The 27,671-nt window shown below is 35.4% G+C and overlaps 1 protein-coding gene across 7 annotated transcripts; it reads right to left on the reverse strand.

Moving 5' to 3' along the window:
- Positions 1-107: 107 nt before the first annotated feature.
- Positions 108-27,663, reverse strand: LOC138323991 (PDZ and LIM domain protein 1-like). Of its 7 annotated transcripts, none has more exons than XM_069268965.1 (9): positions 27,366-27,663; positions 23,689-23,840; positions 22,722-22,842; positions 21,464-21,654; positions 21,026-21,093; positions 4,787-4,901; positions 3,260-3,345; positions 2,442-2,538; positions 108-1,887 (listed from the first exon to the last, which is right to left on the reverse strand). In XM_069268965.1, exons 1-9 carry the CDS (start codon positions 27,486-27,488, stop codon positions 1,884-1,886), a joined length of 957 nt encoding a protein of 318 aa, XP_069125066.1. In that variant the 5' UTR covers positions 27,489-27,663; the 3' UTR covers positions 108-1,883. The 7 variants fall into 7 exon arrangements, with proteins under 7 accessions (XP_069125066.1, XP_069125064.1, XP_069125060.1 ...); XM_069268963.1 differs by lacking the exons at positions 21,026-21,093; positions 21,464-21,654; positions 22,722-22,842; positions 23,689-23,840 and adding exons at positions 7,090-7,157; positions 7,888-8,078; positions 8,786-8,924; positions 9,966-10,117 and having other exon boundaries at positions 27,366-27,660; XM_069268959.1 differs by lacking the exons at positions 21,026-21,093; positions 21,464-21,654; positions 22,722-22,842; positions 23,689-23,840 and adding exons at positions 6,958-7,157; positions 7,888-8,078; positions 8,786-8,924; positions 9,966-10,117 and having other exon boundaries at positions 27,366-27,658.
- Positions 27,664-27,671: the final 8 nt, after the last annotated feature.

Below are 27,671 nucleotides of genomic sequence, written 5' to 3' on the forward strand. Positions count from 1 at the left end.
TTTTGTATTAATTGCTTTTGGATCAGTGTATTTCCAAAATTGGAATAATGATGTTATTGTACAAACTTCACCAAAAGAACATCAATAAAATAAAAACAACAATAGAATATATATTAATGTTTAATCAACAATACTATCACAAAAGAAAAAAAAAAATCAAGCATATGATTTGCAAAAGCAGCATGCTGTAAAATACATTATGTATATTATATTTATTATAAATATAGAAAATTCAGTGTAATTCACTGTTATATTATATACACAAGCAGAAGCAAATTGTCATAATGCCCCCATACATGTAAACTATAATTTCAGTTACTATTTGGCAGTGATTGGCAACAAGTGGAAGAGAACCAGAAAGCTTCTGTTTAGATCATTATTGTATCAATTATTGTTATCTCCCTTGTTTTAATAGTAAATCATTTAAGATTATCTCCCTTGTTTTATTAGTAATTTTTTTAGATTATCTCCCTTGTTTTAATAATAAATCATTTAAGATTATCTCCCTTGTTTTATAAGTAAATTATTTCAGATTATCTCTCTTGTTTTAATAGTAAATCATTTCAGATTATCTCCCTTGTTTTCATAGTAAATAATTCATATTTCTTAAACTGCTTCACTTAGTACGTATATTAGATACTGTAATATCGATTAACTATAACAGTGACAGGTACAGCTTCATAAATATCAATAAAAGAATAGTATTAATATCAAATAATTTTAAGTAGAATTCTGTGATAATTCACATGGTTAAAAAGGATAACCCTGTAATATCTGTTTTTATAATATAAACCCTGTAATATCTGTTCATAAGTAATACAATGTGCTATTCATTAATCAAGTATTTACCTGTTAAATATAACAAGCAGAACCCTGTGATATCTATTAGAAGTTAACAAGACTTTCAGCACCCTACTTGTAAAATACATTCAATTATCGCCTGTAAGTTAATGGCCATTAAATCTATCAGTGTTACCCTGAACTGTAAAGCTTGTACATAAGTCACAGGGACTTGGCATCAATTTCCAACCAACATGTATATATGTATGATAGTATAATAAACACATATTTATATAGACTTGGTTGGAAAAAGTCCCTGTGCAATAAGTCTATATTATTGTTATAAAAATATCAATATTAATATTTTCAATGCTTTATATTCAACTTGTACATATATATAATATAGATAAAATAAAATATCAATTTCTTCAAAATAAAACCATATATAATATCAATAATTCAAAAATAATCTACACAAGCACAACATAGAGTTTCACACACTGACTAGGAACAACAGAAGTTGGTGTCATTTCACAGCTTGTTCGATGTAAAACTGCATTAAATTACTGTCTTTGTCAGTTAGGATCAACCTGGCAAGGATGTATACTCAGTGAAAGCTTAATGATTTATCAAGTTATTCCCCTTTGTTTCACTTCTCATGAATACAGTTTCCAATCATTTGACTTGTAGCTCTTGAACTTTTGCAAGTTCTTCCATGTATAAGCTGGAAGATCTTTTGAAGAGCACAAATTGAGTTGGAATCTGACAGTACTGATGAAGTGAGATGAAGGGAAGTAACTCCGATATATCGGAAAGAGTGAAAGATGTTCCCAGTTTACTATTGAATTCCAATTCTAATTTGTCTGTCATTTTCTCCTTTTTTACACCTAGTCATAAGTATCTGTAAAAGGGGAGAGGAACACACAGGGGTCAGCAGGGGTCGTTGCCAGGTGGAATACGGCCGATTATCCTACAGCAGCCGATCTGTTGAGTCTACTACTGTGTACAGATAGGCAATGTTTACAGCTAGAATCATGGATTGATAACAAGAAACTGCCGCAGCCTTCAGGACGATGTCTCTTTCTTGGCTACAGGTTTGATGGTTACCTAAACAGAGATAGAATTTCCTGTAACATTTTTCATCAGGAGGACTTTAAAGGTTTTCACCTTACCTGAAAACGGTTTTGAATTTTTTAAATGTAATTAAAACAACTTTGATAATTAATTAATTTTGTAGATTCCTAAAGGTTAATCATAAGCTTATCATAAACAAGCAAATTCGTGGAATTTCTATCCCCCGCTTTCAGGACATATTGTAGGTAAACATTATTGAGGTTAGGTTTAACCTTGGTTAAACATGCCGTGGCAATCGAACTTGGCCAAGCCCTTAACACATTTGACCTTGTTACCAACTTTGAAGAAAAATCAGAACTAATTTTCTATAAATGCAGGTAATTTCTATAAAGCCATTTATTTTTTTTGGGTCAAAATGTTCACTATTTGAAAATCAAATTTTTAGAGAATTCAAAACTTGCAGCTTTTAGAGAATTCAAAACTTGCAGCTTTACCATATACATTGTATGTATTGTCTATTCATTTCTTAAAAGATAAAAATCTAAGTTAGCGATTGAGCTAATTATTGTATATTTAGCAAGTTTTACCTATAAACAGGGACGGCCTTCATGTTTGGGTCCGGTGGCTGAGCGACTTGTTTGGCGTGAATTTCACAGTACAGCTTATCCTCGATTACAAAATAACCTAGCAAAACAAAGCGACAAATCAGAAGTTTATGTAGAGACACAAACGAGACACCTCAACTTAATAAACAACCCCAACTCCATACTATATAATATACTGCAATTTACTGTTTGGAATTTATAACGGACGAATTAGTTTTACGAATATTTTTTTAAACCTTTAAAAGCATCATTTACTGACATATTTAATCATGCTTTGTGAAAAGTTTTGTGAGGTATTAAATTTTTGAATCTAGGTGAATCTGTGAATTAAGTAGAATTAATAAACTACCAAAATTTCCTCTTTTAATAAGGTATAACATTGCAGGACTTGACATACATGGGTCAAATAGTATCTGTTGCCTATTTCATGACGGGGACATAATTTTTATGACAGCCATGTAAATCAAACCTGTATAAAGGGACACCTGTCTGTAAAGGACAGCATCAACCCCATTTAGTACAATTTCTTACATAAATGACCTCTGTATAAAGGACAACTGTCTGTAAAGGACAGCATCAACCCCATTTAGTACAATTTCCTATATAATTGACCTCTCTATAAAGGACAGACTTATCAACATCATTTAGTACAATTTCTTATATAATTGACCTCTGTATAGAGGACTCATGTCTATAAAGGACATTTTTGCTATGTCCCTTTGGTGTCCTTTAAAGACAGGTTTGATTGTACAAGTGCATTGACAATTACAATTACAACTTGATGATAAACTCTGGCTCACCTTTCTGTTTTAAATTAATTCCACATTTGACACACTTAAAACACTGAGCGTGGTAAGGAACTCCTCGCACCTTCACAAACACACCCCTGTAAAATAAAGTCAATCACCATCAGCACAATCGGAGTGACTTATAGTAAAATTACAGCAGTTTGGATTTTTATCAATTCTGTATTACATTTGTTAATTTCAATGCAAAACATCATTCAATCAACCCATTACATCCTATCGTATCATGACAGGTCAAAATTGATCATTTCTTTAAACCGAACCCTCTATAAACCGACCAAATATTCATGTATTATGCCAATCTGATTAAAATACAGATCCTTATAAACACTCCGTTCAATATAGGATCTGACAATATCCCATATGGGGTCACGTTCGGATGACCTTTTACCACATGTACTTCAGATCAAATACATTTTCTACACATTTCTACGTCAATTGATAACGCTATTTCGTCCCAGTAAGCATATACATTTAGCATTGTTGTGCACTTTGGGCGAGATGACTAAGTACACGAAAATAATTCGGACAGCTTTTTCAAACTAGTTCGTCCCCAGTCAAGATTCTGACAGTGCCAATTTGATTGGCCATTTCCAAAGGTCATCCTGACGTGACCCCTAATGGGATGTTGTCAGATCCTCATATCAAACGTAGTGATAATAAGGATCTGTATTTTAATCAGATTGGTATTATGCATGATTTGTTTAGAGAATATGCACAATAAGTCCTTTTAGTCAAATATCTTACCAACTCCTGCTTCATCTCTACATTTCATATAGACCTCAGAACAATTTTAATTATATACAGTGTTCACTTGTTTGTATGAAGTATTTTTTTTTTCTTCCAGGGCCCAGTTTCATGAACATTTCTAAACTTTAAGAAATTCTTCAACTTAAAATTCTCTCCAGGAAAGCATTACAGGCCCCAGGATCATAAAACACTCTTCGATTGAAGTATTTGCCAAGCCAATCAAAAATCATGTAATTTTTTGTAACGTCAGCTCACTCATCTGTGATTGGCTAAGTCTAAACTTAAGACTGTTTCATAATCTTAGAGCCAGAAGTTAAAGATGCTCCACCGCTGACAAATGGTATTTTTTCACTATCAAAAACAGGAGCAGACGATTTAGTATTTTTCTTCTGTTACAAAAGTTACTTAGTTTACACCATTACCACCATTGAAAAATATGAGCTTCTAATTTTACTTAAAGTTGAAAATATGAAAAATAATTAATTGCATCCCCAAAAAATTCCGTGGCACTATATCCTATATGAAATGAAGTACTGAATGCACATGCACCAGAGGCAAACTAAATTATTTCATATTATTTTTTGTGTTAATTAGACATATATACACGATTTAACACCAATTATTGTTCAAATGATGAATATCATTTATGCTCTGTTGGCGGTGGAGCATCTTTAAGAAAAGCTCCTCACTAAGATTTAAGGAAAGTTCTTTGATTTTAACGGAATGTTGATAAAACTCTGCCTACATTTGTACAAAATCTGCTATACTCACATGACCATATTGCCACATTCTCCACAGTGCATGCTCTGTTGCTGTGGACTCTGAGGAACAAACGACGAAGCATCTGGAGCTCGAACTGACTTGAAACCACTAGGCTGGTTATCGTCTGAGCGATGTAAGAAAAGATATTAAAATCTACATGATATATATACAATAACCGATAGAAAACCGTGTTGCCAGGCAGCCAGAACATCATTGATTAGAGATTTCACTCCATATCATCAAGAAAAAAAATAAAATCAGATAATTTCTCTACATTATGTAAGGCATTATTGGCTCAGTATAGACTTTTGGAGTTTGGTTGAATCACCGTATTTGACCCAATAGGCGAACTGAAAACAAAAATATCAATAAGGGGATGCTTAATAGAACCAACTTTGGACTAGCCTTTTTATAAGTTTCATGCATCAAGTAAGCCATAAATCAGTTTGCAATAAGAAATCAAATAAAGAAATTTAAGGTTTTCATATTTTCAATCTGCATTTAATTCAAGGTCATTGAAATTGATGCTTCAATAAGGGGAAGGTGGGCTTATCGTGTCAAATACCGTATTGATCAGAGTAACAAGAGATATAAGACAACTAATCATTTGCCCCTGACAGTCTTTACTGACAAGAGAGCGCTGAAAATTTTGAAAAGGGGTTATCTCCCCTACCTCACTCCTACAAATGTATGAGAAGGGATATGATAACTTAGGTAAATTGATATACCGTATTCGACCCAATAAGCGCCCATGTCCCTATAAGCGCCCCTCCCCCCTTTTTCGAGGCCTCAATTTCAATTGGCCAGACATAAATAAGGACCAAAACTACATAAAACGGTATAAATTTGCAATAATTTTGACTTATTAGCACCTTTTCATTTTTATCCATTTTTTAAGTGCCCTGGGTGCTTATTGGGTCGAATACATTATTCATGTACAGAACCTAAAAGTGATAGCACATTTTAAATAAGTCCATTATAATGAATATTAGATACCAATGCATTCGTGTGCCTTGCTCAGAGAATGAAAAAAAAAATATCAAAATTATCAAAAAATAAATTGTTTCATACAGGTTAGTGAAACACTGTGTCACTCGTTTAAGGGTAAAAGTCCAAAACAACATTTCAAAACTCTTTTTAGCAGAACAATTAACAAAACTCAATTAGTGAAACGACATCCAAGAATAACACCATGTTAGTGTAAAATCAGCAAAGGTTACTTGAAATCTGGGACCTGATGAAATGTCAATTTTATCAAGAATGATCACTAGGTAACTAATTTGACAATTATTCCGTCTTCGCATATTACAGAGTTAGCTCTCTTGCGGGTAGATATTGATTGTTACGTCATCATTTTGTGAACGACTCATGTCATTTTCTCTGAAAAGTATGACATTAGGCAGGCAAACACATGATGTCACAATCAACACCTACCCACAAGAGAGCTAACTCTGTAATATGCAAAGACGGAATAATTTAGAAGAATGAACAATGGTCATTTTAATAAACAAACATTCAGGTTTGTTATTGAAGCCAGATCAAAACTTTTAAATATCAAAATCAAAGACATTTTGATTGACCAGAAAAAGTTATTAAAATTTAATCAAAATTGGCCTCAAATTACTTTGAAAATGCATTTATCATTCGCTCATACATTTTTAGTATCACTTTTCTTTATCTTGACAATGACCAGAGAAACAAACATATTGTAAATGTGGATATTTTCGCTATTTGCATATGTAAAAATTTCAATATATCCACAATGTTATTATGATTTCCAATATTTTATTATAGTAATAGATACGCCTGTTATTTTTTGGCAAAATAATTTTATAAATACAACATTCATTACAAGTGGATACTATTGTTGTGCTGAAATGTTCTTATATGTATTTCATATAATTAGCATTAATTGCCCCCTTTCGCTAATATCCACTTATGCAGAACGTAGGACCCAAGAGGCCTATTGGTTTAAGATTAAGTACTTGTTTAACCTTAAAGGATAAAGAAGTTCATTTTGACAACCATTTTCTCATGCTAATGGGTGAAAAGAAAACTTCTGAATCACTTGACCTTTTCAAGGTCAGTTAAGGTTATTCAAGGTCATTCTTCAGCACAATTTTAGTGACCCAAAAAGGGCATAAATTGTCAGTAGAAACGGTGTTAATGAACAAACATACTCTGACTGGTGTTAGTAGGGTGTTCAGATGGAAGGTGTTCAGGCGGGAGGTCAGGCGAGGTGACAGGTGAAAGGTCAGGCGGGAGGTCAGGGGTCACATCGTCATGCCCTTCCTTTATGCTATCCTCGTCACCTTGGGAGTCCAGTCTTTGGTATGTTCCTGTCATACGGGTGCCAACAGGTGCGTCATCTACATCAAGACTAAAACAGAATGGCGCAGCATAATGTTTAACTGTTCTTAATATCATTATTTTTAGTGTGAAAACATTAAAGATACATTCATTATTCAAAATTGCTTGGTTGTTCACACCTTGACATTTTTTAGTCTGTAACTACGGTTTTGACAAATGTTTTGATAAAGATTTCCTTGTATTTTTAGTACAGGCAAGGTGATCTTGAATGGAGGTCAAGGTCATTCATTTGAACGAACTTTGGAGAACTTCATCTCAGCATGATACAGGAAGACATGCGCAATATCAGGTCTCTAGTCCTCTTTGTTATTGACAAGGAGTCATCAAAAAAATTTGACCTATTTGACCCCTGTAACGTTGAAAGAAAATTGAGGTCATTCATTTGAACAAATTTAGTAGCCATTTTCATCCCAGCATGCTACAGGCTCTAAATCAGTCTCTAGGCCTCTTAGTTATTGACAAAGCACGTTGCTTATAAGCCATTCCGATCATTCGACCTAATAGGCAAATTATAAACAGTTTATACATTTCATTCAATGTTCATGTATATTTCCTTTGAGCCTGATTGCAAAGTTTTAATCTGTTAAATTCAAATATCTTACTTTGAATTGATTTTACCAACGGATATAACAGGCTACACCAAATGTTATGATATATAATTTCTATTTTTTTAAAAATACAGATATTCAATAATCTCTTTTAATACGTTTGCTCATAACGAACAGGGGAAAGTAACATACTTTTCCATCTCCTTCTGTATGCCAGCCGTCTGCATCTTGTAAGTGTTTGCCAGATTGTCAGCAGAGTACAGACCGATGGGGGTGTTGAACTGACAGTGGACAACATTGGGGACAGGTTTCTTTGGAGACTGTGGGGCCTGAGTGAAGGATTTAGGGGTTCTGTTGTAGCCACTGCCTATGTGTAGAGGATCCTTTAACACAAAATAGTAAAGCATCCTAAATCACAAAATAGTAGAGGATCCTTAAACACAAAATAGTAAAGGATCCTAAAACATAAAACAGTAGAGGATCCTAAAACACAAAATAGTAAAGGATCCTAAAACACAAAATAGTAGAGGATCCTAAAACACAAAATAGTAAAGGATCCTAAAACACAAAATAGTAAAGGATCCTAAAACATAAAACAGTAGATCTTAAAACACGAAATAGTAGAGCATCCTTAAACACAAAATAGTACTATTTATTATATTGTAGTGTCATCTAATCTAAATGATGATGATTTCTTTCCTTCAAACATTTAAGGGTGTATGCCAGGGTGATGCTAACTATCCTTCACTTTTCAACAGTTTAAAGGAAGGAAATAATTTTGTTCTCATAAAAAAAAAAAAAATCTAAAAAAATTAAAAAATTAAGTGATAAAACTTGCAGCATATCATGTAGGAATAATATGCAGTGCAATATTCTTGTGTCATTTAACCCATTACCAAATGTCAGAGGTCGATCAAATGAATGATCAAGGTTTTTTTTTCAAATTTACAAGGGAGTGAGACAGGGTGATGCAACTTTCCCTAACTATTCAAAGGTTAAAAGGAAAGAATAATTTTGTTCACAAAACAAGTGTCCAATATTAATCTATATATCACTTCAGTTTGATAAAAGAAAACTTTTATCAACTTACTGGCTGGTGTGAGCGTGCCAGGGATGTTTTTTGAACTGCCTGGACTTCATCTCCTGTCGACGTTTTGATGGTCCGGAGTTCCTGTGGCCGGAGCTGGGACATTGGTGTTACTTTTGGAGCCCATACTGATACAGCTCCTCTGTGTAAAGGAACACGAAAATAAAGTTTACTGTATAAATAAAAGAAAAGGGTCCAGTGGGCCTGTATCGCTCCCCTGGATTTTAGGAGTCGAGAATAGGTTACAGTTCAATTTAGACAAACAATAGTGTACACAGATCGTTTTTAGAGGTCTTAGGGGTCTAGATAAAAAATCGTTAAAATTTGTATTCTATATTGTAACAAATATCTAAAAAAAAAAAAACACTTTATGGACGCTCTGGTGGGTTCAAATTGAACTACCTTATTCTTAGACCTCTGGGTATATTATTATAGATATGGCAAAATACTAAATTCCAAAGATGAAAACCAATTCTTTTCATAAACAATTTCTCTTAAAAGTATTCCGTTCATCATGCCAAAAAGGCACAACAATTTCAGAATAAACATTTAGCCCTCTTCATTCAATACGTACCGTGATTTAGATTAATTTAGATTATTTTTATTTCCCCTGATGGGCCCCACCCCTCCCTGACCAAAAGGGGTCACTACTCTTAGATGTTTCTGAATAAATCTGAAATTCATCCAGAATGTAATTGACTTCCCCTATTGGGCCCCGCCCCTCCGTTTTGGCTGATTTTATTATATCCGTGGTGTCTTCTTGTGATATCAAATTGTATTACCGATTTTATAGTGCTATCTCACTGAAGCGTACTGCAGAAGACACCCAGCAACACACACAATGACGACGGCGAACCAATGTAATATTAAAATTATATAGACGTGTTTTTTATTGTTTTGAAACAACAGGTTCAGTAATGGGTCAAAAGTTATTTCTGAAAAAATAGAGCTAGTTGAGAATAGCTTGCCTCTGGACTTGCACCAAGACTTCAACCTGATCATTTCCAACGCCGACGCCAAGGTGATTCCATAAGCCCCTCTCTCTTGAGAGGCGAGCTAAAAACCTGAAAATTTGGTACGTTTTCCGACAGACTAAAGGTAGAGCAATGACCTTTAGACATTAGATTATACAATAATATGCATCTCATACGCCTGTAAATGAAATTAAGATTCGGATGCTGACCTTTGAACTGTCATATAAATATCGTTGGCTGATCGGATGATGTGAGACTTGGCGTCATCGTGTGTGAGAGTGTCAGTATTTACATCGTTGATGTAGATTACACCATCTCCAGCTCGCAGACCACTTCTCTCGGCCACACTCCCCGGCGTCACCTATCAAACCAAAGTAAACATTTATGGGGTTTAAGTTCCTTAGCGGATAAACAGTAATTAAGTTAATTGCATCTTTGGTTAAATTAATACCAACCCTTGATTGCCATAGCCTGGCGGAAGTGTGCCCGTCAGTCCGTCACCGCCCTGTCCCCGAGGCCGTTTCAAGGTAGACGGTCATAATATTATACATGCAGAACATAGAGGACTTAGCTAGATTATCAGTAAACGATTATACATATTATCAAAGTTGTTGATCATAAAGAAAGCATTTCTTATCAATCATGGCCATATATCAAGAGTGTCCAAAGTATATAAAAGTTGTAGTTTCTGCTTCTGCTTATCGCTCAGCATACAGGGAGTGGGACGACTGATTCGCCCGTTGTAGTATAATGTGACCGGGTGGGGTGTGTTGCTTGCTGTCTTCGGCGGCATTCTCCAGTGATATAGCATTATAAAAAGGGCAACAGTTCCACTATACAAGAAGACACAACATGAACATACCGCAGTCTCCCAAAACTCGCACCTTGCACAACATACACGCAACACACCACATACACGAGAGGCCGTCCTTACATGACCATAGCTGTTAATAGGACGTTAATGAATCAAACAATCAAAAAAGTGTCCCTCTGGTAATGAATGCTAGCAGTTATTATAGAATATTTACATTTTCACTGAAGGTTCCATTATGTAACCTTATACCAAGTGCAGTTGGCAGTCATATAGGCTATGAACTGCAACGCTTGTCATGAAATCATTATAATTGTGACGTCACAATTGTCGTGCCAGCTTTCATGGAAAACGGCTGTTCAAATGGCTGTTCCATCTTCGACGATAACGAATAAACAATTTATTATAGATGTAAAATCCCATGGCATTTCAACATTGTTACCAAATGTAAATATAAGCATTGACCTTTTTTTCTGTTGGCATTCATATTGGCTATAAATGCCAACTGAAAGACGTTCAATGCTTTATGTCCATGTTGGGATGAAACTTGGACGAAATAATTGCATCGCAGCTGCAGAGTCCGGATCACTGTTCTAATATTACACGTTTTCGTATTGTAATGTTTTGTTGTTTTTATCCCTTTCAGGTGGGGAGAAATGGATGGTTGCTATTCGTATGTAGACAAATACCTGACAGAATACTAGAATGATGATTATTTCGCACGGAACAACATATCTGGGCAAAGAACCAAATTGATTATGTCGTAGAAACTACGTATGTTCATGTGTGCAGTAACTTGTGTACCGGTACAATACACAAAGTTACGTATCTGGGATACTTAACTACATTTTAAACATAGACTTAACAAACTGAACAGAGATAAATAATCTGTCCATGCATGTCTTGTCCATTGTTTAAACACGAAGCAAGGAAGAAGCAAATTAACAATAGCTATCTTTGTTAGGGACTATTTAAAGTTGCAAATTATTATGGAACCAAAACATTTCGGGAAAAAACCCCTGGAAATACCGCTATTTCGTATATCGTACGAGAACCAGATTCCTGGTTAGATATTTTAAAACTGACATTTTTCTGGGGACCAAACAACATAACATAATCCTCTGAGGACAACAAACGCCACTTCGTATAGTTTGTAATGTTATACACACATTACAGATATATATTGTATAGGGTGTAACAGAGTCAAAACCGCGAAAACCACTCCGTTAAATAGAGAATCTGACAACATCCCATAAGGGGTCATGTTCGGATGACCTCTATATCACGAGTACTTCAGAATGCATTTCGACATCTTGCTACATCAATTTAAAACGCCATTTCGTCCCACTATACATATAATTAGTTTTGTTGTGTTCTGTGGGCGAGATGACTACGTACACGAAAATATTTCAAGATTCTGCAGGCAGCAATTTAATTGGCCAATTCCAAAGGTCACCTGGACATGACCCCTAATAGGATGTTGTCAGATCCTTTATCAAGCGTACGTAGTGATAATAAGGATCTATGTATATCGCGAAATGATATCCGCGAGAAATTCTCGAGCTTACGAGATTACGACGTCACGGAAAATAAGAAAAGGGGCATTACGAGAGCTTCGAGATCCCAAAACGACATATGTAAAGTACGATTTACCGTCGATTAGTCCCATCTTCCGGATCGACGAAGCATTTGGACGGAGAATTACAGTAGAACCCATACAGTTTTTCCAGAAACATATATTTGTATATATGTAAAAGTTTCTGGTTTCTGTTTGTATGTATATTTTCCAAAGTGATGAGAGTTCATCATTATAACGCTCGGAGATATTATGTAGGTGGTTTTACGATGCCGATGCGCGCGGTATTCGCGCTGACAACGTTAGCTGTAAAAGTCGTTTAGGATGTTTTTCAATTCCGTGCATCGTACATAGAACAACCGTATACTATAGTGTAAACCTCTCATATCTATATATACAGTAACGAGCACACACTTAGTTATCTCCAGGACGGAGAAAAGGCTCTAAAATGATCCGCGTTTATATCAAGAGAAGAGAAGAACTATCGTATAGTTCCACATTAATAAATCCATCTGGCTTGTAAAATGTTAAAAGCAGACCTTGGCAGCCAACGAACATGTTACTGCCAATGTATGTTAGCACTCTGTTATAATTATGTTCCACATTTATCAACGGGTTTTACAGAAATGTACAGTTCTACAGAAAACAATAAAGATAGAAACTGCTTCTGCAGTGTTCTATTTCAAGAGTTTCGTGTGTTATCATGTCACGTTTTTCCTTGCTTTATGCCTTAATTCCCCATCTCATTTTTTTCTACAAGCGAAGATATTTTTATAAACCTGTAATAATATTGATATCTTGAGAAATACAATCTGGTGAGAATAGCACCTACTTTAAAACCCTCACACTGATTGAGTTGAATAATAAAACACATTTATAACGAACTCGCCTATATCGAATTCGTGGTATATTGTAGTCATTTTGATTCCCTGTCAACGTTCCTATAAGATTTGTAATGTAATTGTTTATGACGAACTATGCTTATATCGAAGTGAGTTCGTTGGCCACATGCTTTACTGTATAACAGCATATCGAAAGGAAAGTCTTATCTAGTAGAGAAAAAACACAGACCGACACACGAGTATCTGACATTAGATAACTTCTACAACGTCCAGTACAATTATTACGATTTCATCGTTATAATGTAGTAACTTGTATTCCGCGTCATGATGCCTATACGATATGTATAAGTGTATATAACGAACTATGCTTATAAAGAAGTGAATTTGCTGGTCCTAAGCTATTGTTTCAACAGTGTATTAAGTACCACAGGAGCTTGACATTCTGCCAATAATATATATATATTGTATACATAGGGGAATTTATAATCATATTATTGACAGAACATCAAGCCGCAACTGTGACTATACGTATCTCTTGTCGACGACGGGATATTTTATATAATAATATTCTCGTGTAGTGATGTGATAAAGATTTGCTTCACATAATTGTCCCTTTTAATCTACTTACGTAACAAATTGTGGTCACATGCTGTGGAAATGTGTACATGTACTTTGATGCTATTTCTAAATGTCTGACGGAGTAATACGCATGATGAATCTGAATGTATGATATATATTTAATAAGACACTACAGAATGTACATAGCGTACATCTTTATCCATAGATCTGTATCAGCAAGCAGTATACCGCGCCGACATGACGCACTCCGATTTATGAGTTTTCTAATTACGGTAACTAGAAATGATGCGTATCAAATATGATATTGACACACGGCAATCTGCTTGTATCATCCATTCGGCTATTGTACTGACTAACTTGTCTGTTACTGGTAAAGAGTGACTAGGTACAAAGGAATGCAATTAAGACAAAGACTGACGTAACATACATGTAGCTCTCATTGTTAGGCTAATGTGAACATGTAAACAAACAAAAAGTCCACAATGTTTGTTGTAAAAGTCTTTCTGGTGTAAAAAGAACGGATAGGTGTGGTTTGTACATAGTTCAGTGTCATTCAACTGACGGAGTATGTTTCTTTTGGCTCATTGATTAGACTTTCACAGCAGAGATCCGGGTTAGATTCCTTGTCGGGCCACTCGACGGGAATGTGTATTTGTCCCAGTTCTGCTAGATTATAACTCTGCAGTTCTTTGTTAGCACATCAATAGATAGCTTAGACATCCATTATTAGAGCGGGAAATCGTAGGATATCATTGATAAGAGCAGTATTTTTGATATTTGTTATCACGTATCGCAACATTTTACCTTCCCGGAGATATTCCTGAAGAATAGGTCGATGCATTTCTTCGGTAATAATTCTGAATAGGTTGAGTCGTCTAAGAATAGCTATGCCTCGAATACATGGATGATATAAAAAAATAGTATTGGACCTATTACAGACCCTTGTGGAACTCCAGATATTTGGCTGGCTACCTAACCCTTGAACTAGCTAAAATAATATGTCGCTCGCAGTTATTGTATGGATATACAGAACCTAACTGGATATCGGGATGTGTAGTAGCTTGAATACTAGGATACATAATTGGGTAGCTGTTTAGACACCCTTAGTTTTGATATCTCCTAAAAAATCGTACGTATACGAAGAACTACTCTACCTTGATAGCAGTTATAACACAGATTGTACAAAAAATCATGGCAAATTTGTTATAATCAAAAGTGTATTAACGAAATTGGCCTAAATTCAAGGTATCACAATACAATTTATGTATGTACATATATGTCAAATCTATGCTTTTGCCGATTTCAAAACTACCGCTCTAACCACATATATCTAAACTACTGCTCTAACCACATATATCCAAACTACCGCTCTAACCACAGATATCTGAACTACCGCTCTAACCAGATATCTAAACTACCGCTCTAACCACAGATATCTAAACTACCGCTCTAACCAGGTATCCAAACTACCGCTCTAACCACAGATATCTAAACTACGGCTCTAACCAGATATCCAAACACCTGATACTCAACCACTTCTTTGATATCAAGATATCTAAACGTCTGCTACTACAGATTTGCTTAAGTTGTTCTTGCTTTATTATTATTTTGTTATACATGTAATGTTATCTTTGTAATCGCTATCGATCATTGTTTTTGGATGTAAAAATGCAAATAAATGAATTTGCATTGAATTGATATCCAATCACCTCTAGATAAGAAAAGATATCTCAAACATCACTCTAAAATATACCAACACTCAAAATTATGTCATCGGGGGCATCGGAGTTATTGTAGTCTTATTTCAATTTTAGTGAACTGCATGTATTTACAAAATATTTAAGTGTACATTGAACCGATCCCAGCGGTTGGCGGACCCCTTACTTGTCCGAATAAAACTTTGACGAGACGTAAATGTATAAACATGTTAGAGATTCCTGCCGAGAAGAACAGAGCTTTATACCACTCTGGCCTGGGTTCGGGTCAGAGCTGTGGGGAATGTTTTCTCCGATAACGGCTCTGGAGAGAAAGTTTCTATTTTGACCCCCACGATCCTCTCCGTTATCATACAGAAATATTACACATGAAAGTGAATACTACAACAACCTTGCCCCGACAGTCTCGCCTTACACCAGACCAAATATAGCGACTATAACTGCTCGACGGTAAAACTTTCAAAAATCAAAACATATAGGACATTGACTAGCTATAGCTAGGTAAGGTATTAACTAACGGCTGGAGTTTGTCAGCTGTTCAATGGCGACTGGTATGTATGAATAAAATTAAGCGAAAACTCACTTAAGCGTGAAAGCTCAAAAGAAAAAGTAGCTGTTATGAATACATCGGAATGTAGTGTGTATCGGATATACGAGCAGACGACGAAATTGTGTACGTACCGTTTGTAATGATAGTGGAGTACTGAAATCGCTCCCACCCTGTAGTCTAAACCCCCATGACACACTAGTGTCGGGTCGTACAAGGCGAATGGTCATCATCTCCGGTTGAGCCATCTTGGACACTGTCCTGTCTATCTTCTGGTCAGGCTCTCCGGACCATGCACCCCACTGATCAACGATCGTAATAAAAATAGGATATGCTATATGGATAGAGGGTGCCCCCGGGTTTTGCACACGATACCTGGGTTTGAGAAATGACGTCAGACGTACTTGAATTAGCGCTTCACTGATCCGACGGGCTTCCCCAACTTTCGATTGTATGGAGACCCTAACATCGCAGATACATAATTGTAGACCCAAAGAAATTTACGTTCACGATTAAGTTTCCGATATTACAACATTAGTCAGAAAGAACTATTTCGCTGTAAGAACTTAAAGGGACAATTCAGTCTAAGAGAACAATAAAATTTGTACATATATCGAAAAAAACCCAGTTCTGATGGAAATTAGATCAGTCGGTTTTACTGTGATTTGCCTGAAAAGCCCATGGTTGTGACATGTGTGTAGATGTTCAAACTCGCTCGCTGTCCGCCATTACACATTGTGGTCGAACTTCTTGTATGCCGAACCATGTCCCTTGCTCAATAGAGTAATGCAACTTTTGTCTAGAACTGCTCAAATCGCTCTGACAATAGTGTGTTTACCTTATTAGGTGAATTGTCTTGCCTAAAAATTATTTTATCACCTTCTCGGTGGTTATGTAGTTTATTTGTTTAATGTGCGTGACTTTGGCTCGGGTTTGGGTACAGCTGCCATATTCTACCTGCTTAATCGTATTGATCAACGATTATATATTTCAACGATATTAATTAAAACACGAAACAATGACGTGGAATTTGTCAATATTTGATGTTATATGTTTCATAAGAAACGTAGAACAATACATTTATACTATATTTTGCTTCTTCGTTATGTAAAAGAATTAGCCAGAGTGAATTGTCTCTTTAAAAATATTTGGAATGAACTGCCAGAACATGTAGTATCAGTAACTAATGTAATATAAATTCGTTTAAGAATAAGTTGGATAATCACTGGAAGAATCAGGAACTTTTTTTTTCAATTACGAAGCAACAATATCATAATACCACAATTTTGTATGATGTGTACAGATTATAAATGCATTCATGACTTATGTAATATGTATATATACGAGTCTGGTATAGAGGACTTTTGATTGTCTTGAGTCAGAATAAATCTTATCTTATCTTATTGTTTGGTAATTTTGTAGTGTCATTCACCAAGGATAGTTTTAAAAGTGCAGTGTCAATGGAAATGCCTTGGTGCGGCGTCCGTCTTCCGTCCGTCCGACGTCAACTTTTCTATTTAAACAACTTCTTCTCCAAAAGTTGGAGACCTAGATTCCTGAAATTTGGCATGTGGCATGCTGGGATATAGGGCTACCAAGGTAATCAAATGAATGACACGACCTTCATTCAAGGTACATGGGTCTAATAGGCTATTATCTTAAACAACTTCTTTTGAATAACTACGTTGCAAGAGCTAGGCCTACAGACCTGATATTGATTGGACGAAGGGCTACCAAGTTTGTTCAAATGAATGGCCTTGATCTTCATCCAAGGTCACTGGGGTTAAATAGGCTTCACTCTTTAAACAAGTTCTTTTGGATAACTAAGAGGCCTACATACCTGATATTGAGTCTGTGACATGCTGGGATGAAGGGCCTATTTGACCCCAGTGAACTTGAATGAAGGTCAAGGCCGTTTAGGCTTAAATAACATGTATGTGTAGTATGATAACATTACTTATTTCATTACCTGAGTCGAGATCTCCTGATTCGATCGCGATCAAAATCTCGAGCATTTGCAGATTGAAAGTAACCTGACTGCATGTCTTGGTAATAAGATATCGGAGAATATTTCATAGACATCTATTAAAATATCCGTATTAAAACAAAATGCGTGCGCCTGTGATCAATTCTAGTTCATGCTGATGTAGTGATTGTTTTTGAATAAACATTACGGGTAGTCTAACTTGATCTATATTTATTAAACTGAAATACACACACATGTAGATATTTATGTAAACAGATGTATACATTTCATAGAAACACACACTTCAAAAATACGTATACAAGAACTCTTTTATTTGATATATTACATTTTTTTAAATTAGATAAAAAAATACGTGTTTACAGGATCAGTTTCTTCAGAGGTTTCATTCACATTCAAGCTCTGTGAAAGTACTGAAAGAGAAAGATTACATGAAGAATTTTATTTCGAATCATGTAAGAAATGCAGAAACTTCATTTAGTTTTAATACTTATTTCCAAATTCACCGTTCACTGGATTTCTGACAATTTTGCTACAGACATATACAGAGATGTCGCCAGAACACTTGAGAATCTTCGTTACTCTCCGTAACGTTTATGGAAAATGCCGAAGGTTTCCGATTGATCACCAGAATATACAATCGTTTCTGCCTATAACGCATATGAAATTCACTTTTATTTGTTATTGAAAAGTTGAAACACACTGGAAGGCCTATTAATTTTGTGTTTGATATATAATTTAACTGATACATATATCTGTATATTGATTTTATGTTTAGAGTTTCATCTATTAATAAGAATATGCAATCTAAATTGCATAGTTTTTGTGACTTTAAAGGGCCACTACCTTTCCAGAAACGGCTTTAAATTTTTAAATTGGGAATGTACAACAAGACTGATAATTTTGTAGAGGCGCAAAAGTTATTAGTCTACCTTTATTACTTAACTCATTTTCACCTTCAGAACAAATCAATCAAGATAAACCAAATGTTAATATTCATAATGCGGGTCGTCTTATGCTTTCCACCGTCTTGCTCACTTGGAGTTGAATATCACTGCGCTAAATTTGCAGAACAGGGAAGATTAATCTTCACTGGTAGCAGAGACAACGAAGGACAACTTGCATTCATTTGATGCTGTAACCTCATTTAGACCATCAATACATATTTTCTGATGTTATTATTGTTTTTTAAGAAACTTTAATTTTTGTTTTGAAAAGGTAGTTGGCCTTTAAATGCTTACGTGTACTTGATCAAACTAACCTTCATCTGATGTCAGAAATGTCCAATCATCCCGACATCATTTTACACTACATCACTGCGCTGAAAAAGGGATATAAATTATATATTTGTTATTGATAAAACTAAATTTGGTAACAATGTATACGACTGCATATGCCCACACTATTGCCCGGACTGCTCCGGAGCTGTTCAGGACTGCCTAGCCTTTGTTTAGAAGATAATTTTGCTGGATGCATGAGTCACAGGGACCTGGCATAAACTTTTATTTCTATTTGTTTTTGCAATAAAATAGTTTAAACTCAAACTCAACCATGCATTTACATTTTTAAACTTAACATTAAATTGATTACATTGAAAATCATTTTCGATTTGACTCTACACCCCTGGTATGATATAGATGATGTGTTTTTTAATATTTACATGGATGACAGAAAATCAACTTATATGAATTATATACATCTTGGTTTCATTTATATTCTAAAATCTTTTATTTTCTAAATCATTGAAAAATGAATTAATGCACTATGCAAGGCAAATTGTTTTTTTTAAAAACTGGCATGCTTGTCTTAGAGTTAGGGGCTTATTTTAGTAAATGGTAATTAAGAACTGATGTATATTTTCCACCTCAATTAAGCAGTCACATGCGCCATATTTGGTTATTTTAGATAGTTCATTTTAAAACAGGCTGCCTAAGAACTGCATATGGTGGTGAAAAAAACATATGAAAAACTCTTCTTGATTCGTGAGTATGAAAATTACGGCATATATAACTTTAAAGGATAAGTATGCTCCACCGCTGACAAATGGTATATTTTCACTACCAAAAACAGGAGCAGACGATTTAGTATTTTTCTTTAGTTACAAAAGTTACTTACTTTACACTATTACCACTATTGAAAAGTTTGAGCTTCTAATTCAACGTAAAGTTAAAAATATGAACAATAATTAATTGCATCTCGAAAAAATTCCGACGCACTATATCCTTTATGGAATGAAGTACTGATTGTGCATGCACCAAGGGCAAAATAAAAAATATTTATATTATTTTTTGTGTTAATTAGACATAAATACACACGATTGAACACCAAAAATTGTTCAAATAATGAATATCATTAATGCTCTGTCGGCGGTGGAGCATCTTTAAAGGATAAGGTAGTATATTTGAACAACTTTTACCACACAGAAACAAGATATACATAGAGATTGGAAACTTCTTCTTTGTCTTCGTTGACAAGCAGCGGAACTTCCGGTTTAGGTAACTTCTTAAAGATATTCTTTTAAATATGATATTTTTGCATCAACACAAAAGTTAAATATTATATCACGGTTTGATATGACCAGTTTCCTCGATTGATGTTATTTAATATATTTGAAAGCATGACAACTTAAAAGTAAGCAATTTTACGTGGTTTTTCGAAAATCAGACATTCAAAACCGGAAGTGCATTTTGTTTTATTATTATATAAGTTTGCATATTATTTTTTCTTTCCAAAAACGCACTCAAACCATCCGAAAATAACTTTTAAAACATATCAAAGTTTCAAGTTCTGCTGTATCAAGTAGCTATTTAATAGTTTATCTAAAACCCCTAGGGACATACATAGGTACATCTGTCCATGATAAAAATGGTGGAGTTGCCAATCTCTCTAATATATGTTTCTGATCAAACGGTTTAAAAGAAAACTTTCAAATAATCTTACCATGTCAAGGTCAGTGAAGATCATTCATCATGCATGTAACAACTCTGACAGCACTTCATATCAGCACAACTTTGGTGAACCCAAAAAGGGCACAGTTTGTCAGTAAAAACGATGTTAATGAACAAACATACTCTGATTGGTATTAGTAAGGTGCTGAGTAGGAGGGTGTTCAGACGGGAGGTCAGGCGAGGTGACATGTGAAAGGTCAGGCGGGAGGTCAGGCGAGGTGACACGTGAAAGGTCAGGCGGAAGGTCAGGGGTCACATCGTCATCACCTTGGGAGTCCAGTCTTTGATAGGTTCCTGTCATACGGGTACCAACAGGTGCTTGGTCTACATCAAGACTGAAACAGAACGACTCAGCATAAAGTTTAACTGTTCTTTTAACATCTTTATTGTCAGTGTAAAATAATTAAAAGTTAATTAACGTTCAAAATTAATTGCTTTCAGCCTAATTAGCCTATAACTTTGACAAAATGTTCCTTGCATTCTTTAGTATAGGCAAAGTGACCTTGAATGGAGGTCAGAGTGATTCTTTTGAACAAACTTGGTAGCCCTTCATCCAGCATGTTACAGGCTCCATATTGACAACAAGCCATTTAAAGATTTTAACCTATTTTACCCCGGTTCATATTACATTATATTCACCAGCACAAAAGTCCATAATTGTATATTAATACGTTTGCTCATAACAAACAGGAGTACGTAACATACTTTTCCATCTCCTTCTGTATGCCAGCCGTCTGCATCTTGTAAGTGTTTGCCAGATTGTCAGCGGAGTACAGACCGATGGGGGAGTTGAACTGACAGTGGACAACATTGGGGACAGGTTTCTTTGGAGACTGTGGGGCCTGGTTAAAGGATCTGGGCGTCCTGTTGTAGCCGCTGCCTATGTGTAGAGGTTCCTGAATTATAAAATTGTAGAGGATATTAAAATATAAAATAGTAGAGGATCCTAAAAGAACAAAATAGCAGATGGTCATAAAACACAAATATTAGAGGATTCTAAAACACAAAATGAAAGAAGAAAGGAAAAAAAATAATAGAAGAGGATCTTAAAACTCAAAATAGTAGAGGATCCTTAAACACAAAATAGTAGATGATCATAAAACACAAATATTGCAGGATTTTAAAACACAAAATGAAAGAGGAAAAGAAAAAAATAATAGAAGTGGATCTTAAAACTCAAATAGTAGAGAATCCTTAAACAAAAAAATAGAGGATCCTTAAACAAAACAAAAAACAGAGGATCCTTAAACACAAAACAGTAGAGGATCCTAAAACATAAAATAGTAGAGCATCCTAAAACATAAAATAGTAGAGCATCCCAAAACATAAAACAGTAGAGGATCCTAAAACATAAAATAGTAGAGCATCCTAAAACATAAAATAGTAGAGCATCCCAAAACATAAAACAGTAGAGGATCCTAAACACAAAATAATAGAGCATCCCAAAACATAAAACAGTAGAGGATCCTAAAACATAAAATAGTAGAGCATCCTAAAACATAAAATAGTAGAGCATCCCAAAACATAAAACAGTAGAGGATCCTAAACACAAAATAATAATGCTTCTTATATTCTAGCGTTATCTAATCCTTGAAGGATAGTCTGCGATGGAACTAAATGATACTGATTTCTTTCCTTACAGAACATTTATGGGTGTTCGCCAGGGAGATGCTATACCTCCCTCACTTTTCAACAGGAAGGATATCATTTTGTTCACAAAAACAATGGTAAAAATTAAAGAATAAAGTGATATTCAGCACACCCCTATCACGTATGAATAATATGCAGTGCCATATAATATTCTCGTGTGGTTGAATCCATTATCCGAAATCAGAAGCCAATCAAATGATTTGGTATTTTTTCAAATATACAAGTGCGTGAGTCAGGGTGATGTTAACTTTCCCTCACCAAAAATGTGCAATATTAATCTACATATCACTTTAGTTCAATAAAATACACTTACCTGCTTGAACGGGCGCGCCAGAGATGTTTTTTGAACTATCTGGATTTCCTCCCCTGTTGATGTTTTGATGGTACGTGGTTCTTGCAGCTGAGTTGTTGGAGACCATACAATTAAAGCTGCTCTGTAAAAATGTAAATCAAAATCAAATTTACTGAATATACAAAAAGGTCCAGTGGGCATGTATCATTCTCACCTGGATGTTACGATAACTATGGCAAAACACTTAATTTTAGAAGAAAATTTTAATAACAATTTCCCTTAAAATCATGCCGTTCATCATGTCAATGAAGGCACAATCATGTAGGACCAAAAGTTTAGTCCCCTTCATTCAATAATAGTACCACAATTGAAAAAAAAAATATTTCCCTTAGTGGACCTCCCGGCCAAAAGGGGTCAACATATATTGCCCTTTCCTCTAAGATGTTTCTGAAATTTTGAATCTTTTGACTTATAGGTCAAGGGTTCAAATTTACCTGTATTTTCCCGTTTTGGGCCCTGTCCCTCCATTTTGGATCATGGATTTATAATATCTGTGCTGTCTCCCTATGATATCAGAAATTTTAAAGTGCGATCTCACTGGAACATACTACAGAAGATATACAACAACACACATCACCCTCGATATTCTAGGGGTTATTATCACTGTCGTTATATCCATTCCTGAACTATACCATTGTAAAGCTGAAGACAAGTGATGAGCTGGTAGCTTGGTCCTTATTTAATGTACTGTTTATGAAAAGAATTGAATAGCTGTGTGCGTTGCCCTCTTTGTATTTTTTCAAAGGGAATCTCTGCTGCTCTGTGGTTGGTCAGTTTAGTCTTACTCTGTAGTGCAGGGGTGGATATAACTTTATATAGTGAAAGTAACTCCTGGAGTATCGAGGATGCACTCATACACGTTTCACAACCTCATACCATCGGCTGACACAAAGGACTTTAAAAATATTTAAAACTTTCGGAAGCTGACCTTTGAACTGTCAAATAAAGATCGTTGGCCGATCGGATGATGAGAGACTTGGCTTCATCGTGTGTGAGAGTGTCGGAGTTCACATCGTTGATGTAGATGACACCGTCTTTACCTCGCAAACCACTTCTCTCGGCCACACCCCCTGGCGTCACCTGTCAAACCAAACATAGTAATTAAAGCTCGTATTATTTAACAAAAAACATTTACGTTATTTGGCGGATAAACATTCATGATTGAAGTTAATTGCCATTCTGGTAAATTAATACTAACCATTGATTATAATAGGATGACGGAATTGTACCCATCACCACAGGGACCTGGCACGAAAATTTTTAACCAACAGTATACATATATATATTACAGTATCAAGCGTATGAACTCGGTCGAGAAAAACGTACCTAACTGTGATTGTTTAAATAAATGGGCTATATACACCATTAACGCATATCTTACCTTAAAGAGAAATAATTCATCTTTCCAGTGAGTGCTGATAAACAAATTGGCCAAGTATTGACGAAGTTATGGCTTAAATGAATCGGAAATTTACGAAAAAATATGTTAAGTATTAAAGTAATATGCCAAGTATTTCTCGACCGTCGAGTTCATACCCTTGATACTATAATATATATACTGTTAGTTAAAAAAAATCGTGCCAGGTCCCTGTGCCCATCACCATCCAATGTCCGACAGATGCTGTGCACAGAACCAAAATGCGCTAGCGCGCATTATGAAGATTGTCTGCCAATCTCTGGCATCTATAAAGACCATAGATCCACTACCCGTTACCCCAATGCCCGACAGATCTGGGCACAGAACCAAAATGATTATGTTGAAGAAACTTGTGAAAAATGTGTGTAGAAAAGTGTCATATGTGCACTTACATATGTACTGTGGACAACGTTACGTATCTATATTACATAAATATGAAATTCTGAAGAGAACAGAGATAAACTATCTGGACCATTTGGCTTATCAATTTTGTTTTGTAAATTGCTCTATAGCTCAGTAGATCTTGTTATCACAGTAGTGGCACTATTATAACTTCAACATGTTTGCCATACATACATCTATAAACTGCTATAAAGTTTAAGCAATATGTGTCTACGAACCATTTCACGGATGCATCAAAACTATACTAGGATCAAAAACAGCTGTCTAATTACAAATCCTAATATTCAATCTACCGCTCAACTCGATATCCAATTGTGTACAGTACTACAGTAGATACCTATGCTATAACTACGAGCCAGATATTATTTTTTCTAGTTCAATGAAAGCTAGCCAAATATCTTGAGTTCCACACAGCTGTGTAATAGGTTCGACAATTGTTTGTCATCTACATAGACGACATCCAAGCTACCGCTCCAACCCACACATATATTTAAAAGATATCCAAAATAACGCTCTAAACAAGTAGCTATATCAACAAAAACTTTCGCTCTAACCACTTATACAAACTACCGCTCTAACCACAGATATCCAATCTACCGCTCTTACCACAGATATCTGAACCACCGCTCTAACCACAGATATCTAAATATCGTTCTAACCACAGTATCTAAACTAGGTATCTAACCACAGATATCAACAACCGCTCTAACCACAGATATCTCCTAACACAGTATCCAAACTACCGCTCTAACCACAGTATCTACTGCTCTAACCACAGATATCTAAAACTCAACCGCTCTAACCACAGGTATCTAAACTACTGCTTCTAACCACAGATATCTAAACTACCGCTCTAATCATAGATATCTAAAATACCGCTCTAACCACAGATATCTAAACTACGCTCTAACCACAGATATCTAAATACCGCTCTAACCACAGATATCTAAAATACCGCTCTAACCACACAGATATCTAAACTACCGCTCTAACCACAGATATCTAAACTACTGCTCTAACCACAGATATCTAAACTACTGCTCTAACCACAGATATCTAAACTACTGCTCTAACCACAGATATCTAAACTACCGCTCTAACCACAGATATCTAAACTACCGCTCTAACCACAGATATCTAAACTACCGCTCTAACCACAGATATCTAAACTACCGCTCTAACCACAGATATCTAAACTACCGCTCTAACCACAGATATCTAAACTACCGCTCTAACCACAGATATCTAAACTACCGCTCTAACCACAGATATCTAAACTACTGCTCTAACCACAGATATCTAAACTACCGCTCTAACCACAGATATCTCTAAACTACCGCTCTAACCACAGATATCTAAACTACCGCTCTAACCACAGATATCTAAACTACTGCTCTAACCACAGATATCTAAAATACCGCTCTAACCACAGATATCTAAAATACCGCTCTAACCACAGATATCTAAAATACCGCTCTAACCACAGATATCTAAAATACCGCTCTAACCAAATATCTAAACTACGCTCTAACACAGATATCTAAAACTACGCTCTAACCACAGATATCTAAACATACTGCTCTAACCACAGATATCTAAACTACCGCTCTAACCACAGATATCTAAACTACCGCTCTAACCACAGATATCTAAACTACCGCTCTAACCACAGATATCTAAACTACTGCTCTAACCACAGATATCTAAACTACCGCTCTAACCACATATATCTAAACTACCGCTCTAACCACAGATATCTAAAACTACCGCTCTAACCACAGATATCAAACACTCATGAAAATGGATGTTGTCACCACATATATTTGGTCTAACTGAACTACTGCTCTAACCTCATATATCTAAACTACTCTGCACCTAATACAAAAAAATCTATAACAACTGCTCTAATCACCAATATCTAAACTACTGCCTCTTGCTTGCTCTAACTACAAATATCTAAACTACCGCTCTAACCACAGATATCAAAACTACTGCTCTAACCACAGATATCAAAAGTACTGCTCTAACCACAGATATCCAAACTAACGATCTAGTCCTTTATATTATAATGCTCTAACAACGTTCAGCCTAATATGTTAGAATAGGCACTGAATATAACGACTTAACGACCATTTATAATAGAAAATGTACCGAATATAAAGATAAAAGCACAACACTGCATATGAGGATGCATCTACAGCATTTAAAGACAGGTATCTCATATCAAGTCAAAAAATCACTGCATATAAGGATATATATATACAACATAGAACTACATAGCTACCGCATATCAAGACAGACGAACGAATATTTAAGGATTAGAGTACACTCAGATTTTTGTGTTATATCTCCATAACATAAAAAATCTATTCAAATTAATCCTTATAATTCAATTTACTAAATGTAATTTCTTCATTATTCAAAATTCATTTTGGGACTCTTTTGTCTATGAAATCATTACGCCGTCATCTCAGCCAATCAGAAGCAACGTTACAAACGGCGACGCCATTTTTTCCTTTATGGGCTGAAAAGTAAATCTTTAAGCCAATGAAAATGCTCGTAACAAGCAAAATTGAAACATGCTCCGAATGTAATGGAAATTTAATGTAATATACAAGTACAAATGTATTAAACTCTCTTCCTATATATCTATGGTATAAATGTAGATGTCAGAGCTTTTTCAACAATCGTCTCATAATGCGCTAGCACGCATTATGTTATGTTATAGATACATCGGAATGTATGTGTGTATGAGATACGAGCAGACGACGAAATGGTGTACGTACCGACTGTAGAGAAAGTGGAATTTTGAAATCCCTCCCACCATGCAGTCTAAATCCCCAAGGCACACTCGAGTCCGGCCGTACGAGGCGAATGGTCATCATCTTCGGTTGTGGAATATTGGACATTGTCCTGTTGTGTCCTTGTCAGACTCACCCTAGACTACCATGCACCAAATAGCGAACGTGTTGTATGGATCGAGATTGTCCGCTAGTTAGCTGACAATACCTGAGTTTAGAGAAATGACGTCAGGCGTAGGAATTAGCCCTTCACTGCTCTGATGGGCTTCTCCAACTTTTTTCTGTTGTATG

This window comes from Argopecten irradians, chromosome 5, assembly GCF_041381155.1.
Source record: "Argopecten irradians isolate NY chromosome 5, Ai_NY, whole genome shotgun sequence".
In the NCBI taxonomy this organism is placed as follows: domain Eukaryota; kingdom Metazoa; phylum Mollusca; class Bivalvia; order Pectinida; family Pectinidae; genus Argopecten; species Argopecten irradians.

Coding starts and splice junctions, on each gene's coding strand:
- LOC138323991 (XM_069268959.1), bottom strand. CDS start 27,488: ATGTCCAATATTCCACAACCGAAGATGATGACCATTCGCCTCGTACGG. Junction 10,118..27,365: donor TTCCACTTTCTCTACAGTCG/GTACGTACACCA, acceptor TTGGTTTGATAG/GTGACGCCGGGGAGTGTGGC. Junction 4,902..6,957: donor CCCTACTAACACCAGTCAGA/GTATGTTTGTTC, acceptor TACATCGCTCAG/ACGATAACCAGCCTAGTGGT.